The following is a 15,404-nucleotide window of genomic DNA, read 5'->3' as shown; positions in this document are numbered from 1 at the left end:
TACACTAAGGAAAATATATGTTCAGCCCTGTGCATTAAAGCACTGAGGCAGAAGGAATAAACAACGCATCACTTGGAAGCTTTGATATGGGATGACTATGGAACAACAGTTGCTGACTTAAGGAACACTACTTTCGCCACAGATCCAGGAAACATAACATCCCCAGGTGGCCGAGAGGGCCAATGCCTTTCTGGCCTGCATTAGTAATAGTGCAGCCAGCAGGAGCAGAGAGGTGATCATCCCCCTGTACTCAGCTCTAGTGAGCCCACACCTCGAGTACTGTGTCCAGTTTTGGGCCCCTCACTACATGAAAGACATTGAGGCCCTGGAGCGTGTCCAGAGAAGGGCAACAAAACTGGTGAGGGGTCTGGAGCACAAACCTTATGAGGAGCGGCTGAGGGGAGACCTCACTGCACTCTACAACTGCCTGAAGGGAGGTTGTGATGAGGAGGGGTTTGGCCTCTTCTCCCGGGCATCAAACAGGACCTGAGGAAATGGCCACAAGTTGTGCCAGAGGAGGTTTAGGCTGGACATGAGGAAAAACTTTTTCTCTCAGAAAGTGGTCAGGCACTGGAATGGCTGCCCAGGGAGGTGGTGGAGTCGCCGTTCCTGGCAGTGTTCAAGAGGCGTCGGGATGAGGAGCCGTGAGATACGGTTTAGTGCTTGTGGTAGCAGTGGGAATGGGAGACGGTTGGACGGTTGGACTAGATAGATGATCTTGTAAGTCCTTTCCAACCTTGTAATTCTGTGATTCTGTAAGAGGACAGCAGGAAAAAGAGGCCAGAAATATCTGAAAGAAATTTGGCAGAAAGCCTAGAGGAGATAAAGTACATCTATCATAAAGAATCTTCAAAAAAAGGACTCTCCTCTACTGACTTTTTATTCCACTTCTTAGGTTATGTTTGCAGTAATTCTGGTTTATGACACTTTTGATGCACAGACTTATTATTTCCTGAGAGAATATCCAATTAAGTTTTATTTAAGTAATGACAAGCTTCACATCTATTAAAAAATGAAGTCTTGCTCCAGAATAGAATGCAAATGATCTTTTACGAAATGCAATAATTACCTCATGGCCTTTAACTCTCATTTCCTGATTTTAAAACATTCTTCATATTTTTTCCTCAGTTAATAATTTTCTTAAGCAATGGTAACAGCAAATGACAAGAAGGAATTTCTATTTAATTTCCAGATATTTATAGTTTTGTGCAGACAAGCTATTCCAGAAAGCTAGCTGACATTCACATTCCCTTTCATGCAGAGACTCCAACGCCATAGGAATTTGGAATTATAAATGAAAATAAATTATTTCTCCTTCATTTGTTTTAGTGCTGTACAGCTTTCAGGGGCATGACAACTGCAGCAATAATCAATACACATCAAACAGTATGCAAAAAAGTCTGGCAGTGTATTCCCAAAATAGCAATGGTAAGCAGCCCAACGCTAATGGTGTCTATCACTCTTACGGCAGAGTTAAAGGCAGTAGTGGATAAATGGTGGCATTCCACAGACTTCACTCTCTTGTGCTTACAGCTCAATGAAGTATTTTGCTGCTTACGGGTCATTGCAAAACCACGGAAGAAATCATAAGGTGCTGTAGGTTCCTCTATTAATGTACTGAGAAAAATCGTCACTGATGCTATTGAAAGACACCAAAATAAACCAAAAGAGGATACATTTTGAGCGAAGATAAGATGATTCAAATTCAGTGTAGGAAAGGCCGAAATGATGGATGTGGAAAGGAGAATCTACCACACTTCTTTCTCCATTGAAAGCTCCCAAGTGCTTCAGAGGCTGTGACTGCCTCCCCACCAAGCTTAAGCAGCTAGGAATCATCAGTATTAAATATTCACAACGAAGGCCTAGCATCTCAGTATAAAATCAGGCATGCTGCCTTACTTGCACAATTACATAAAGATCAGGAAGTAACATTACTGCTTAGCTATTTTCTGTTTTGTCCCTCAGCTGCATTCCCAATGTCATGCACTCCTTTCTTAATGTTCTTGCCTTTTTTTTCTGGCACTTGAGCACTGTTCACCACACCACCTACCCAACCCCTTGTCATGCTACCAAGAAATGATCTGAGGAGCAGGGAAGAATTAACCTTCCCTCAGTTTCAGCTCACAGCTCTAAAGATGCATGCCCAGCTGTGTATCTGTCATCTCTAGGATGGATAACTCTAATTTACCCTATGTGAAGCTGATGACAATGAGCAGTCTCCAACTGGTACAGGATGCAGCCACTTGCTTCCTCTGCGGTTTGGGTATAGTGACACCTCAGATCTATTGCCCAATTATTTTTAGATTTCAAGTTCATGTCCTAGATTGTAATCTCCTAAACTCAAGCTTATACTACTTTAAGGATTACATTATCACCTGTGAATACTAGAATTTTACACACTTCTTGAACAATATGTATCACTAATCAAGAATATGGAGTACACATTTCTGCAGGAAACCTTCTGCAGTTGGAAACAAAACGTTTTTAGCTGTGGGAATCAAGTTCAGGATGATTGTTCAGGGAATTTTAAAGGGTTACCAGAATCTAATTATCTCTAAAAAATACTGCAAAACTGTCCTCTTTGGAGGTGTTCTAACACAGTAGTAGAAAACGCACAGTAATTTTCTCCCTTTCCTATTTTCATCCTAGGGTTAAAGAAATAAAGAATGAAACAAACAAACAAAAAGATTCCGTAAGTCTTATCCTAAGAAAGTGAGAGTCAAAAGCTGACTGAGAACATCACTGCTATTAATTGTACTTAGGAAGCACTGAGATTCATGGTGATGAGAAACAATATAAGTCACTAAGTTAAACAGAAAGTGATGGGTAACAAAATCAAACTGAAGAAACATTTTTAGGCAGTAAAAAAGTGCCTTGGAATCTAACTTCCATTCTTCTTCTTTAGATTCCATGCATGTTCAAATTAACATGAAAACTTAATAATGTGGTGCAGCAAAGTGCACACCTTATAACCAGATCCCTAATATCTAACTAAAAAGGCAGTAAGACCATCTACTAAGTCACTCAAACTGCTGAATTCTCTCATGTTATTTATTGATTATTTCACTATCCTTATTAGCTTCATCTGCAATGGCTCAGAGATATGCAGTCAGCCAAAAGAATAGTAAATTTTTGCTGCTGGTCAGCATATGCTAGGTTTTGTTTTTAGAAATTTGTAAGAGAAATTATTTTCCAAATGCTTCTTTCAGTTTCAGCTGTTCCACCTGCCCCAGGTATTTTTAGAGAGCAAATCATATTATAAATTTTGCCCTGAACGAAAAGAAGAAAGAAAAAAAAAAAAAAAAGAGAAAAAAAGAAAAAAAACTCTTTGTTCAAAAGCATCCTTTATTACTCTGAAAAAAAAGCATCATATACTTTTCTGGAAATCATTTTAGGTGTTCAAGTCAACAAACAGTTCATTTCATCAGTCTGAGACATACATCTCACCTTTCAAGGCTGCCTGTTCAGCTTGTGTATACATTCCCAGAAAGAAGTAGGTACACGCAAGGTTCACCCAAACATCAGGATTGCAAGATGGTTGTTTGGTCAAGGCCTCATATTCCTGGAAAAGAAGTGTTTTTTCTGGTGGTTTTTTTCCTTCATTTAATAGCATACAAATTATTCAGCTCACCCAATTTATTGCCAAGTTCATCACCACTCTTACAACTGAACTATTACATTTTAACTTAAGATACATTCAGCAGCTTCTTTCTGTTTATGAAAGTGAAAGAATCAATGGGGATAAGCAGTACTAAAAATCATCACTGCAGGAATTCTGTCAATGCTTTAACAGTTACAAAATCATTGAGATAACAGGCTTTTCCTCTGTCTTTTCCAATGCTTTCCTAACTCACTGAGTCAGAGGAAGTCATAAAAATCATGGAAATCTCTTTATAATTACTTATTGGAGTGTTAAATATCCTGTTATAAATCTGCATGTAGTGTCTTTGTATAGATTAAAACAGTGGACTCCAAAGAGACAGTATATGCAAGGCAACCCAAAGAGGTGTATCAAGAAATTCTTTTATTTTATTTTAAGCTTTTATTTTATTTACCAGTGGCACAAAAATATAAAAGTGTTTATTACAACTTTAGCGTGTATAGTTTATAAATAAATATTCATATGTTGCAGGTGTGTGCTCAAAAAATTCTACTGATAGAGATGCACTATTCAAATGTTTTGAGATGCTGCACTAAAATACAAGCCCAGAAGTCAGTCTTGGTCACGTTCAAGTCTGCCATATACACAAAAATATAACTATAGCAAGTATTACTAAATTGTGCCTAACTTCACTGTTTCTCATGTTAAGATTTACACCCAAGCTACCAAAATCCACTGAACACCATATTCTGATATTTTGCACACTTCCACATTCATTACATAACCTTTAATAATAATAATACATAAAGTATTCTCTCTTGTTATTTGTGGAGGGAAAAAAGTAAAACCCAACAGACAAAACTTTCAATCTGTTCTTTTAATGAAGCAAGAAACTCTGCAGCTATATTCAGCAGCAATATTCCTGAAGATATACATCTTTGCTCTGCACAACACTAGCTAATTAAAACATAAGCATGGAGGAGATCCCTCAATGCCATTTTTTCCTCTTCAAGGCTCTATTAAATTACTCAGAAGGACCTTCCTAGTGAACGTGCTCCCTGCTTGCGTTCCTCCTCCTTGTCCCATGTCCATCCTCCAGCATAAGGCAAAAGCAGGCCAGGTTAAGCAAGACTCTCACAGGACTTGTTCAATGAACACTATCCCTCAACCAGCAGAAGCCTCTCATCTCTCTCAACATACCCCATTGCTAACTCTGTATTCTTCCTCCAACCGTATGAACTGAAATTTCTCCCTTCCTGGTGAATTTACCACATTGCACCATGGAAGTCTTCTTCCCGTGGGGAAAGGCACAGATATAGGTATCAATCACAAGAGAAACTATGTCCAAAGGGCAGCAAATTCCAAGAACAGACACATGCTGACAACAACAAAGTTTATAGTTGCTAGTAAAAATATTTTTTTCTCCTGCCACATGAAAGCAAATTGCACTCTCAACTACAGAAGCTATTGGTAATGTATGCTTTTGAAAGCCAGCCCAGTCTTGCTAGTATTCTAGTGACTAACTGTCCTCAAAAACTGTCCTTTTAAAAAATAATAAATTGATTGATTAAAAAAAAAAAACCAACAAAAAACAACAAGCAACCAACAACAACAAAGAAAACATTTACATATAGGCTGATGTTCCCTACTGAGGCCAGTTCAGTCTTGACACAGGCCCGTGATGGAGCTACTGTTCTTTTTTGGGACCATCTGGAATCCTTAAAAATTCATTCAAATTAAGTGCACCCAAAGGTCTCTTTCGGTTATGGCTTCAGGCAGATTAATTAGAAAGCACAAAGTGCATAAACACAAGTCATATTCTGGCCTGGCCATTCAGGACGTGCAATAAATAAGGAGTGCTGTAGCATTACTAATGTGAATCTGTTAATACACAGTAAATAAAAATGAGGACTGTTAGCCCGTCCTACCACATAGTTCTGGGCCATGAGCCCAAGCTACGTGGGGCTGTTGCCCCTTTACTCAGTAAAAGGCATTCGGCATTACAGTCTCTCAAAGACTTTTCACAAGAGCTTTTCCCCTTCCTCACCCAAAACAAAACCCGCAAGAAACCCATAAAAAAAAATAATAAAAAAAAGCAAAATACAAGTCTTTCCAATAGCCACCCACCCTGTGGCACACTTTTGCCAACCAAGGGCTTGACAGCTTCATGCTTTTTCACTCTCCTCCACCTCTCATCCTATCTAAAGGCATACACACAGCCTTCCAAAGAAGCAGGTTGATAGGTTGATTGCCTAAGGCTACAGACACCTACTGACTGCACCTACCAACAACACTGAGGGCACTGAATAGAATCCTGCTGACCTCATTACTTGTCAAGATTCTCCAAGCTCATAAACAAAGGTTCTGCAAAGATGCCAAATGGGCCAATGTATAGGGCTGCCTCACAAGTGTTCAAAGGAAGCATGGAGATACTTGATTCCTGACTACAGTCATGACAAAGAAGCACAGAAAACTGAGAACCAAAATTCCATATTTTTCTTTCTAGCTTCAGCTGTCAGAAGCTGGAGCATTTATATATTCTCATGCTCTCAAGACTAGATATTGCTCATGCACGAACCACTACCCTGGTATAGCTCTGTTCCTTTCACGCTTCACTATTTAATTCAGGCACATCAGGGTAGGTAGGAGGTCCTCACCCTTACCCAAGAGGTAAGCAGCTCCCGATTCTCTGCTGAAAGGAAGGCAACAGGCAGGAGAGCCTGCCAGAATCCCTGGGTGATGAGTGATGGCAGACGGACAGATGTGGGGGGGTTGAAGTTGGTAAAAGAGGAAGAAATCTCCACAAAACTAATTAGATCCTCCCATCAACTTGGGGAGTCCCAATTGCCATACAGTGCCAAGAAGACACTTATCTGCCTACTGTTAATAGAAATTGATTTATAAGTGAGTAGGAAGCCCTCAGGGACTGCCACTGTGACTGCTGGAAGGTTTCAGAGTGGTGCCATTTGTAAAGTAGTACACAGCAGCCGTGATGATCCCAGACCAATGTTGGTGGTATATCCTTTGAGAAAGGCACCTACCTACTAAGAAGTGTGAATCTAGTCAGGGTAGAGCTCTGCCTAGAGACTGTTGGTACGTCTACAGTAAGAGAACTTGAATGTGCTGATTATATTGCTGTAATTCACCCTAAAGATACTCTTGGATTTGCAGGTCTATCTGATTTTCACTTTTTCCCCCACCTCTCCTTGTGGATGACAATGGCTACTTCACCTCAGTTGCCAAGACTCTCCAAGAGGTGGCATGCAGCCAGCGTGACCTAACTCACCATGAAAATCTCATCATAAATGAAAGGATTACAGAGCAGAATTTCATCAGGTGTGAAGAATACCAACCACAAATTAGGAATATAATGACAGAGACAACAGATACATTGCCACTTGCAGGCACTTAGGACTGCGAGTTATTTAGACTTTGTGTAATGTCATTCTGTTTAATTCTGGAGAATTTTCTACCCACAGTATTTCATTTATCATGGTCTCAGCATGTCCCAAAGAGATCTAGAGATTATAGAGAATCAAGGAATTTGTCCTTGAGAATACATCAACAACACTTCTATAATATAGCAGTGAAGATAGATGCTGCATGTACTTCATCCTTGGCACTGATAACTGAAAAGGAATTCAACCTACATAGAATAGTCAATGCTTTCCCTTGACCACTGCAATGTTTGGAATTATACAGTGTTCTGACCCAAAAGAAACTAGACTGAGATACACAGGCTCATTTCCCACATGCTACCAGAGCAACAAAGGTATCAGGATTCATTACTCTGCCAAAAAATCAGTCTTAAAGTGGGAAACTGTGATCTCTCACTTTAAAAGGTGTCTATACATGGTTTGTGTTTTTTTTGTTTGTTTGTTTTTTGGTTTTTTTTGTGTATTTATTTTTTCCCTACCAGGGCAAACAGACAGAAAAACAGACTGGGTTGTAGATTTTAAAAGCCTGAATCAACAGCATCATCTAGTGGTGAACTGAATACAACTGACAAAATCTAGTCTCTATATAAACAACACTGCTATTCTTTTGCTGAAACTCTAAAAACCTACTCTGGCCATATAAGCACCTAGTGGACATTCCAAAGAGCAAAGCTTATTTCATAATTAATCCTGACCTATTATTTTATTCAAACATTTTTTCTTCTTTTTAAACTTTCACTCCTTATTAACACCTCGACATCCAGATATAAATTTAGTGAAGCAACTCTTACATTCATAATCTTTAAATGACACAACTCTGAATGTGAATATTAAAGTACCACTATGTTCTAAACTGCTGTTCTCCACTTTGTGCGATGTGTATTGTCAAGCTGAATGACACCGAACAGCTCTAACTTCTCCCAACAGATGTCTGTTATTTTTTAGGCGAGGGGAATATGTCTTTTGAACTTGGAGGCCTGAGAAATTCTGTTTCTGCCTCACATCATTTTTGTGCCTTACTCTAATGCTGTAGCTGAGACAGCTAGGGAGCACACAGCAGAGACAACAGAAAGAGACAGCCCTGTGAATCCCAGGCAGTTTTATCTCCCTCAGAATAGAAAACTGAAACAGAATAATGAAGTCTTCTGGGAGCTGTAGTTCATTCTTCTCTTCTGGGATTAGGTTTCCAGAACTACTGACAATCTGTGGAACTGCAGCATTAACTCTTTTAACTCCCAGCACCCTACATGATGTTATGATGTGGAATATCAATTACAAAAATCATAAAACCACGACAGTGCTCCATGGTCTTCAAACTGGTATGGGACCTGGCATCACTGTGATGCAAGAGGAAGGTTGTCTTCCTCTTTGGCCTGACTCTAAGTTCAAGCCTTCAGCTTAGTCAGCTTTGCAGTGTAGCATTCAGAGTTGATTTGTTCAAGTTTGTTCAAGTTCCAGGAAATTCAGAAGGATCATCTCTTTCCTATCCCAAAAGACAGTGCACATCACTTTGCCTGCTGAGGGCTGCATTTTGGAACTTGTTTGATGGGGAATTCATATGTTGCCACTCCATGAACTGTTTTGACTCTGACTCGCAGTGTCACAGTGGTGACACCATGTCTCATCACCAGTAGTGATGTGATCCAGGAAACTGTCACCAACAGCCTCATATTGTTCAGTAGGTCCTGACAAACATTCATGTGGTGCTTTTTCTCTTCCTAGCGTTCATGGAACCCACCTGGAAGAAACTTTCTGGTATTCCAACATTGCCACCATTGTTTCCAACACACTGAAGTTGATATTCAGCTCCATACACAATTCCCTGGTTGTGATCCACTGATTCACGTTGTTGAGCTAATTGAGACTCTCTTCGTTTTGTGGTGTGAGATCTGTGTGTGGTTATCTGGAACATGTCTTGTCTTTCATGTCACAGTTGCCACTGCTGCACCACCCACTGCCTTGCTGTGCTCGTATCCACTGTTTGATCTTCATAAATGCTCAGCAAGCATCATTAAATGCCAATAGGTGCCATTTTTTTCTGCATGAGGAATTCAATGACACGCCTTTTCTTCACAAGCACTTCCATGCCAGACATCTTTTTGTTAGACTACCTCTATGCTGCCATCCATCTCACAGTGACAAAATCTAACAGAATAGTGGCAGGAAGGTTCAACCTCTACTGCCATACCACCTCCATCTGCCTCTAACATTGTGGGCCAACATAATAAAATGGGAGGCATTACTTTCAGAGTAGACTCTGTATATATATTTTTAAAAAAAGATAATTCCTCCCAGAGCAGGCAAGTTAAAAGGCTGAATTTTTTTCTCAGACCACAACTGCACTTCACAGCAAGTTGTGATGGAGTTCTCCTCTCAGACGATACTGACCAAAACTAATAAGCCTTAAATGGTGTAATAGAGCATTCTAAGGATCCAGCAATTCACATCAGTAGGAATGCAGCAATGCAAAAAACACTACTCAGGCAGACTGAGTTTTTTCCAAATCTTCACTTGCTCATCTGCAGCCTTTTGAATATCACCAAACAAGTCTCCACATTACTCTCTGATCAAGAGTGCACACTGATTCCATCCCTCGGAATTACACAGCAAAATCTTGTTCAGATTTCTACAGTAGAATATGTTAGCACAATTAAGAAAAGAAATCCAGTGACACTGGCAATGAACTGATTGGCAACAAGCGGAGTTTCACAGGAGGCACAAATGGACACAAGAGAAAAACTTACATACACAAAAAGTGACACAACCACACACACACACAAAAAAAAGTGACACAACAGCACTGTATGGTGCAAATATTGCTAACTTAGGCATACTTGAATAATCAGTGTGCCTCTTAGTGACTTAAAACATTTGGAGAATGTCTTATTGCAGGGAATTACCCAACATAAGACAACACACTGAAAAATAGTAAATACATTAAATGGTCAAGGTCATCAACCTCTAAACAGGGTCAAAAAGCATGTATATTATGTATTAGGAACACAATGAAAACTAAAGCATAATGAAATCTGAAAAACTAAAAATCTGACACTGTGGAAAGTTAACTGCAAGAATGGAATGGAAAAACTTCTCAGGAAGAGCAGTGCAGCAGTGGCACAGGCTGCCCAGGGAGGTGGTGGAGTCACCGTCCCTGGAGGTATTCCAGAACTGTGTGGATGTGGCACTGAGGAATGTGGTCAGTGGGCATGGTGGGGATGGGCTGGCGGTTGGACTAGGTATCTTAGTGGTCTTTTCCAACCTTAATGATTTTGTCATTATCATGTCTCTAATTGGACTGGCTGGCAGAAGCGTTCCCTATCACAGAACTCCTTCCCACTGTTGCTATCCCTGTGGCAGAGCCCCAGTTCCCCATCTCACCTCCAGAGCTCTCTTGTAGTCACCCAGATGGAAGGCAGAGTACCCGATCCAGAGCTCAGCATCCTCCTGCTGCTCACCCGCGTTTCGCTGAAACTTCGGAGGGAAGAGCGAATGTGAGACCGCTGTCAGCAGTCACGCACAGTTTATAAACACCAGTAAAGCAACACCATGCCCATTAATACCGCGGGCAGTCTGACGGCTGTGGATGCCGTTGGGTGAAGCCGCTCTCGGTTCCCAGGGAAGCAGCAGGCCCGGGCCCGCTCCCGTTACCTCCAGCAAGGCGATGGCGCCGGTGAAGTCCCTCCCGGCCAGCAGCTCCTCCAGCTGGGGCACTTTCTTCCCTTTCCTCCTCCGTCTGTCTCCCTGCGGCGGGGTGCTTCCCACAGCCGGTTTGGCCCGGGAGAGCATCTGGGCAGAGAGCAGAGCGGAGCCGGCTCAGAGCGGGGCCCCGGAGCGGGGCCGCTCCACCCGGAGCGGAAGGAGCGGGAAAGGAGCGCCTGCTCGACCCGCGGCCCGCGCCCCCCGCCCGGCCCCTCTCACCATCCTGCCGCCGGGCCCGCGCTCCCCGCGCCGCCGATGGCGCCGTTGCCGCGGTAACCGTGGGACGGCGGAAGAAGGCGCGGAGCCCAGCGATGCGGCCAATAGGCGCCGCGCGCAGACGGGCGCCGTCCCCCGGAAGGGCTGAGCCTTGGCTCCGCTGAGCACCCGTGGGCTCCAATCATCGCACGCGAGAGGAGGCGCTTTTGGAGTGTCACTTGGTTGTTCAGTTCTTGGTTGTTCCCGCGCCCGGCTGACGAGGTGCGGGACGCGGCCAGAGAAGTGCGCTGGCCTTCTGGTTCCCATATTGGTTTCTCACCAAATCACTTTGATTCCTACCTTTTCCCCACCGCTGGTCCTTCTCCACAACATCCCATAATGCACGAGTGTCCAACCTTTTGGCTCACCTGGGCCACAATGAGTGAAGAGTTGCTTTGGGCCGTATAGGTGGATAGCATGCAGCTGTTTCCTTGCTGCTGAGCAATAGGTGCGCACCCACAGGCAGCCCACGGGTTGGGCATGCCTGCCATAACAACTCTTGTGCAATCCCCACATGTTCTTCCATGACATCCCATGATGAGTTTCATATGCTTTTAGTCCGTAGGTGCTCCAGAGAACTTCTCCCATGGATCTGGATGGGCTGATGACTCTCCCAGGGCAGCCTGGGAGGAGCTAAGTTAAGGTGGTGGGTTATTGGGGTTGTTCACTGGTTCGTCTGTGCTTCTTCGGTTTTGTGCTGATGAACCTTTCATCACATAACCTTACACCAGCCTTTCCCCAATGGTGGTGCGAGAGGCTGATGTCTCCTTCTCTGTGATGCTTGTATGAGGGCTGATCCAAAAGTGACTCTTCCTATTTTATTATGTTGACCCACGACATCAGAGGCAAATGATCATGGTATGGCAGTAGAGGCTGAACCTTCCCACCAAAATTCCATTGCATTTTGTTGCCGTGCGATGAAAGACAGTAGAGGTGCAGTCTGACAAAATGTTGTCTGACGTGGAAGCATGTATGAAGCAAAGGTGTGTTACTGAATTCCCCCACACAGAAAAAATGGCACTTACTGATATTTATCAATGAATGCTGAACATTTATGGAGACCAAACAGTGCATGTGAGCATAGCAAGGCAGCGAGTCGTGCATTTCATCAGCAATATGAAAGACAAGCCAAGTTGGGGTGGACATGCAGATTTTTATGACCACAGCATAGAGGCTCTTGTTCATCTCTGGTGAAAGTGCATCACTAATGGTGCATTTACACAATGCATGCAGCATGGGCAACAAACAGGAGGAGCAAGAAGCCATGGTGTGACCGGAGTACTGTGACTTAGTCATCATTACTGAAAAGATTCTCATGACTGGAGTGCTACAATGGATGGCTCTTTAGGAGGTATAGGTAAGGAGGGAAAGGTGGTGGGATGACTCTCTATGTGTTTTGATGTTGTAGATCTCAATGCTGGGAATGATAATATTGAGTACTTATGGGTGAGGATCAGAGGGAAGGCCAACAAGGCCGGCATCCTGGTGGAAGTCTGTTACAGACCTCCCAACCAGGATGAAGAGACAGATGAAGCATCCTATAAGCAGCTGTCCAAAGAAGGACTTCAAAGCTGGTGAAGAATCTGGATAAAATGTCTTAAAAGGAGCGGCTGAGGGAACTGGGATTGTGCAGTCTGGAGAAGAGGAGGCTCAGGGAAGACCTTTTCACTCCCTACAGTGAAGGAGGTTGTAACAAGGTGGGGTTGGCCTATTATCCCAGGTAACTAGCAATAGGCAAGAGATATTGATTTAAAGTTGTACCGGGGAGGTTCAGGTTGGATAATTGGAAAAATTTGTTGTCAGAAAGAGTGATGATGCATTTCCCAGGGAGCTGGTGGAATCACTATCCCTGGAGGTGTTTCAGAACTATGTGGATGTGGTTTAGTGGGTATGGTGGGGATAGGTTGATGGTTGAACTGGATGATGGGCTCTTACCCAACCTTAAGAATTTATGATTCTATGGCAGTGACTATGTTGAAAAATAGTGTTGTAGCTGAGAATTTGCTCTATCATATAGTGTCATTGTGCTCTTTATATCTGTTGTAGTTTCCGTGCAAATAAATAGAAGGCCTTACTTTCAAAGCAACCTTTGTAGATAGGAAAGGATGAAGGAATCAGAAAAAGATACTTTTCTGTTGCTAAAATTCTCCCACCTGATCAGTTTCACCAGTCAGGGAGACAGTGAGGAACACTGGTGTCCCAAGGTGGGACACCAGCATAGATGGAGCTTTGGACTCACCCAGAAGGTCTTTTCATGTCCTCCAATCAGTAATCACTCTTTGCTGGATTGCTGCTTGTAGTGTACTGCTGTCAGGATGCTGCATAGTCAGCAGATGATACTGCGTATGTGTTTATAGTTTCCTGGTAAACATAGCCTCTCCATCTAGATTACTCTAAACACAAACATGAAGAGTATAATATTAAATGTTAGATAAGCATGTTGTGTACATTTTAACAGCATATAATAGCCCATCCCTCTGGCAAATCCTGGGTAATTTTCAAGTACAGTTGTGACCTTGTTTCTTGTAGCAACTCTGACATTGCAGTTTGCTGCAAAGAGAACAAATCCCTTCTACTTAGAGAAGAACTCCACACAATAGAATTTCCAAAACATTAATTTTTATGCTGTCTTAATTGCACCACTAGCAATTCCAGTAAGGAGAAGCAATACATTACTCTGATGTTGACAACTACCCTGAAAACACCTGTCCACGGGAGATTTAATGAAGCACCTGTACTCTTGGCATTTCTGTTCCCTTGAGAATAAAAAATATTTTGCATTTCCTCAGATAGAGAGAGGGCTTTTGTTGCCATTTGTTTGTTTTGTTACAAATAAATAGGCCTATTTGTAACATTATTCAGCAATAAAGAATAAACTGCTCAGTTCCCCAGAGGATGCAACCCATGTTCACATTCTCCTGGTCACTTCAAGCCAGCTTGGCCCTGGAACAACACAGTGTTGCAGGTGTCCCTGAGAGGTTACACTGCAACCAGGAACCTTGGGAGCACAACAGAACTGTGACAATGTGCCTTGCTTATGAATGTGCTTTCATACAAGAAAGGGAAGTAATCTACACTCCAATAGAGGATTTATCTCCAAGCAATTAATTTCAAGTTAGTCAATCAAAGTGATAAGGAGTGTGTGCCAGTGATTTGGCCTCCTTTACCAGCTCCACCCTCCCTCCCTCCCTCCCTTCCTTCACACAGAATCACACAGAATTGTAGGGGTTGGATCCAGAGATCATCGAGTCCAACCCCCCTGCCAAAGCAGGTTCCCTACAGCAGGTCGCACAGGTAGGCATCCAGGCAGGTCTTGAACATCTCCAGAGAAGGAGACTCCACCACCTCCCTGGGCAGCCTGTTCCAGTGCTCCGTCACCTCACCGTAAAGAAGTTCGTGTGCACATTTGTGCAGAACTTCCTATGCTGCAGTTTCCGGCCATTTCCCCTTGTCCTGTCTCCACTCACCACTGAAAAGAGTCCAGCCTCGCCATTCTGCCCCCCACACCTTAGATATTTATAGACCTGGATCAGGTCCCCTCTCAGTCTTCTTTTCTCAAGGCTGAACAGACCCAGTTCACTCAGCCTTTCCTCATAGGAGAGATGCTCCAGGCCCCTCACCATCTTTGTGGCCCTCCGCTGGACTCTTTCCAAGAGATCCCTGTCTTTTTTGTACTGGGGAGCCCAGAACTGGACGCAGTACTCCAGATGAGGCCTTACCAGGGCAGAGTAGAGGGGGAAGGATCACCTCCCTCGACCTGCTGGCCACGCTCTTTTTAATGCACCCCAGTATGCCATTGGCCCTCTTGGCCACAAGGGCACACTGCTGGCTCATGGCCAACCTGTCGTCCACCAGGACACCCAGGTCCCTCTCCGCAGAGCTCCCCTCCAGCAGCTCATCCCCCAACCTGTACTGGTGCATGGAATTATTCCTCCCCAGATGCAAGACTCTACACTTGCTTTTGTTAAACCTCATCCGTTTTTTTTTTGCCCAGCTCTCCAGCCTGTCCAGGTCTCGCTGAATGGCAGCACAGCCTTCAGGCCTGTCAGCCAATCCTCCCAACTTCGTATCATCAGCAAACTTGCTGAGGGTGGCCACTATCCCCTCATCAGGGTCATTGATGAAGATATTGAACAAGACCGGACCCAGCACAGACCCCTGAGGAACACCGCTGGTTACAGGCCTCCAACCGGACTCTGCACCACCACCAACAACCCTCTGTGCTCTGCCAGTCAGCCAGTTCTCAACCCCCCTCACTGTCCACTCATCTATCCCACACTTCCTCAGCTTTGTTATAAGGATGTCGTGGGGGACAGTATCAAATGCCTTGCTGAAATCAAGGTAGACTACATCCACTGCTCTCCCCCCATCCACCCAGCCAGAGACAACATCATAGAAGGCTACTAGGTTGG

General features: G+C 43.4%; 1 protein-coding gene across 1 annotated transcript in view; it reads right to left on the bottom strand.

The window, feature by feature from the left end:
* The window catches only part of TTC26 (tetratricopeptide repeat domain 26), a 44,243-nt gene extending 33,229 nt beyond the window's left edge, over positions 1 to 11,014 (bottom strand). Inside the window, exons 1-4 of the mRNA XM_042816025.1 lie at positions 10,957 to 11,014; positions 10,687 to 10,824; positions 10,417 to 10,509; positions 3,448 to 3,562 (exon numbers count right to left, since the gene is read on the bottom strand). Coding sequence (XP_042671959.1) covers positions 3,448 to 3,562; positions 10,417 to 10,509; positions 10,687 to 10,824; positions 10,957 to 10,959 — 349 coding nt within the window. The 5' untranslated portion in view covers positions 10,960 to 11,014. The remainder of the gene's footprint in view (positions 1 to 3,447; positions 3,563 to 10,416; positions 10,510 to 10,686; positions 10,825 to 10,956) is intronic.
* Positions 11,015 to 15,404: the final 4,390 nt, after the last annotated feature.

This window comes from Centrocercus urophasianus, unplaced genomic scaffold, assembly GCF_019232065.1.
Source record: "Centrocercus urophasianus isolate 14NV4802_14NV808 unplaced genomic scaffold, USGS_Curo_1.0 seq_15, whole genome shotgun sequence".
NCBI lineage: Eukaryota > Metazoa > Chordata > Aves > Galliformes > Phasianidae > Centrocercus > Centrocercus urophasianus.
Note: the sequence above shows the minus strand (reverse complement) of the source record. Positions and strands in the feature narration are given on the sequence as shown.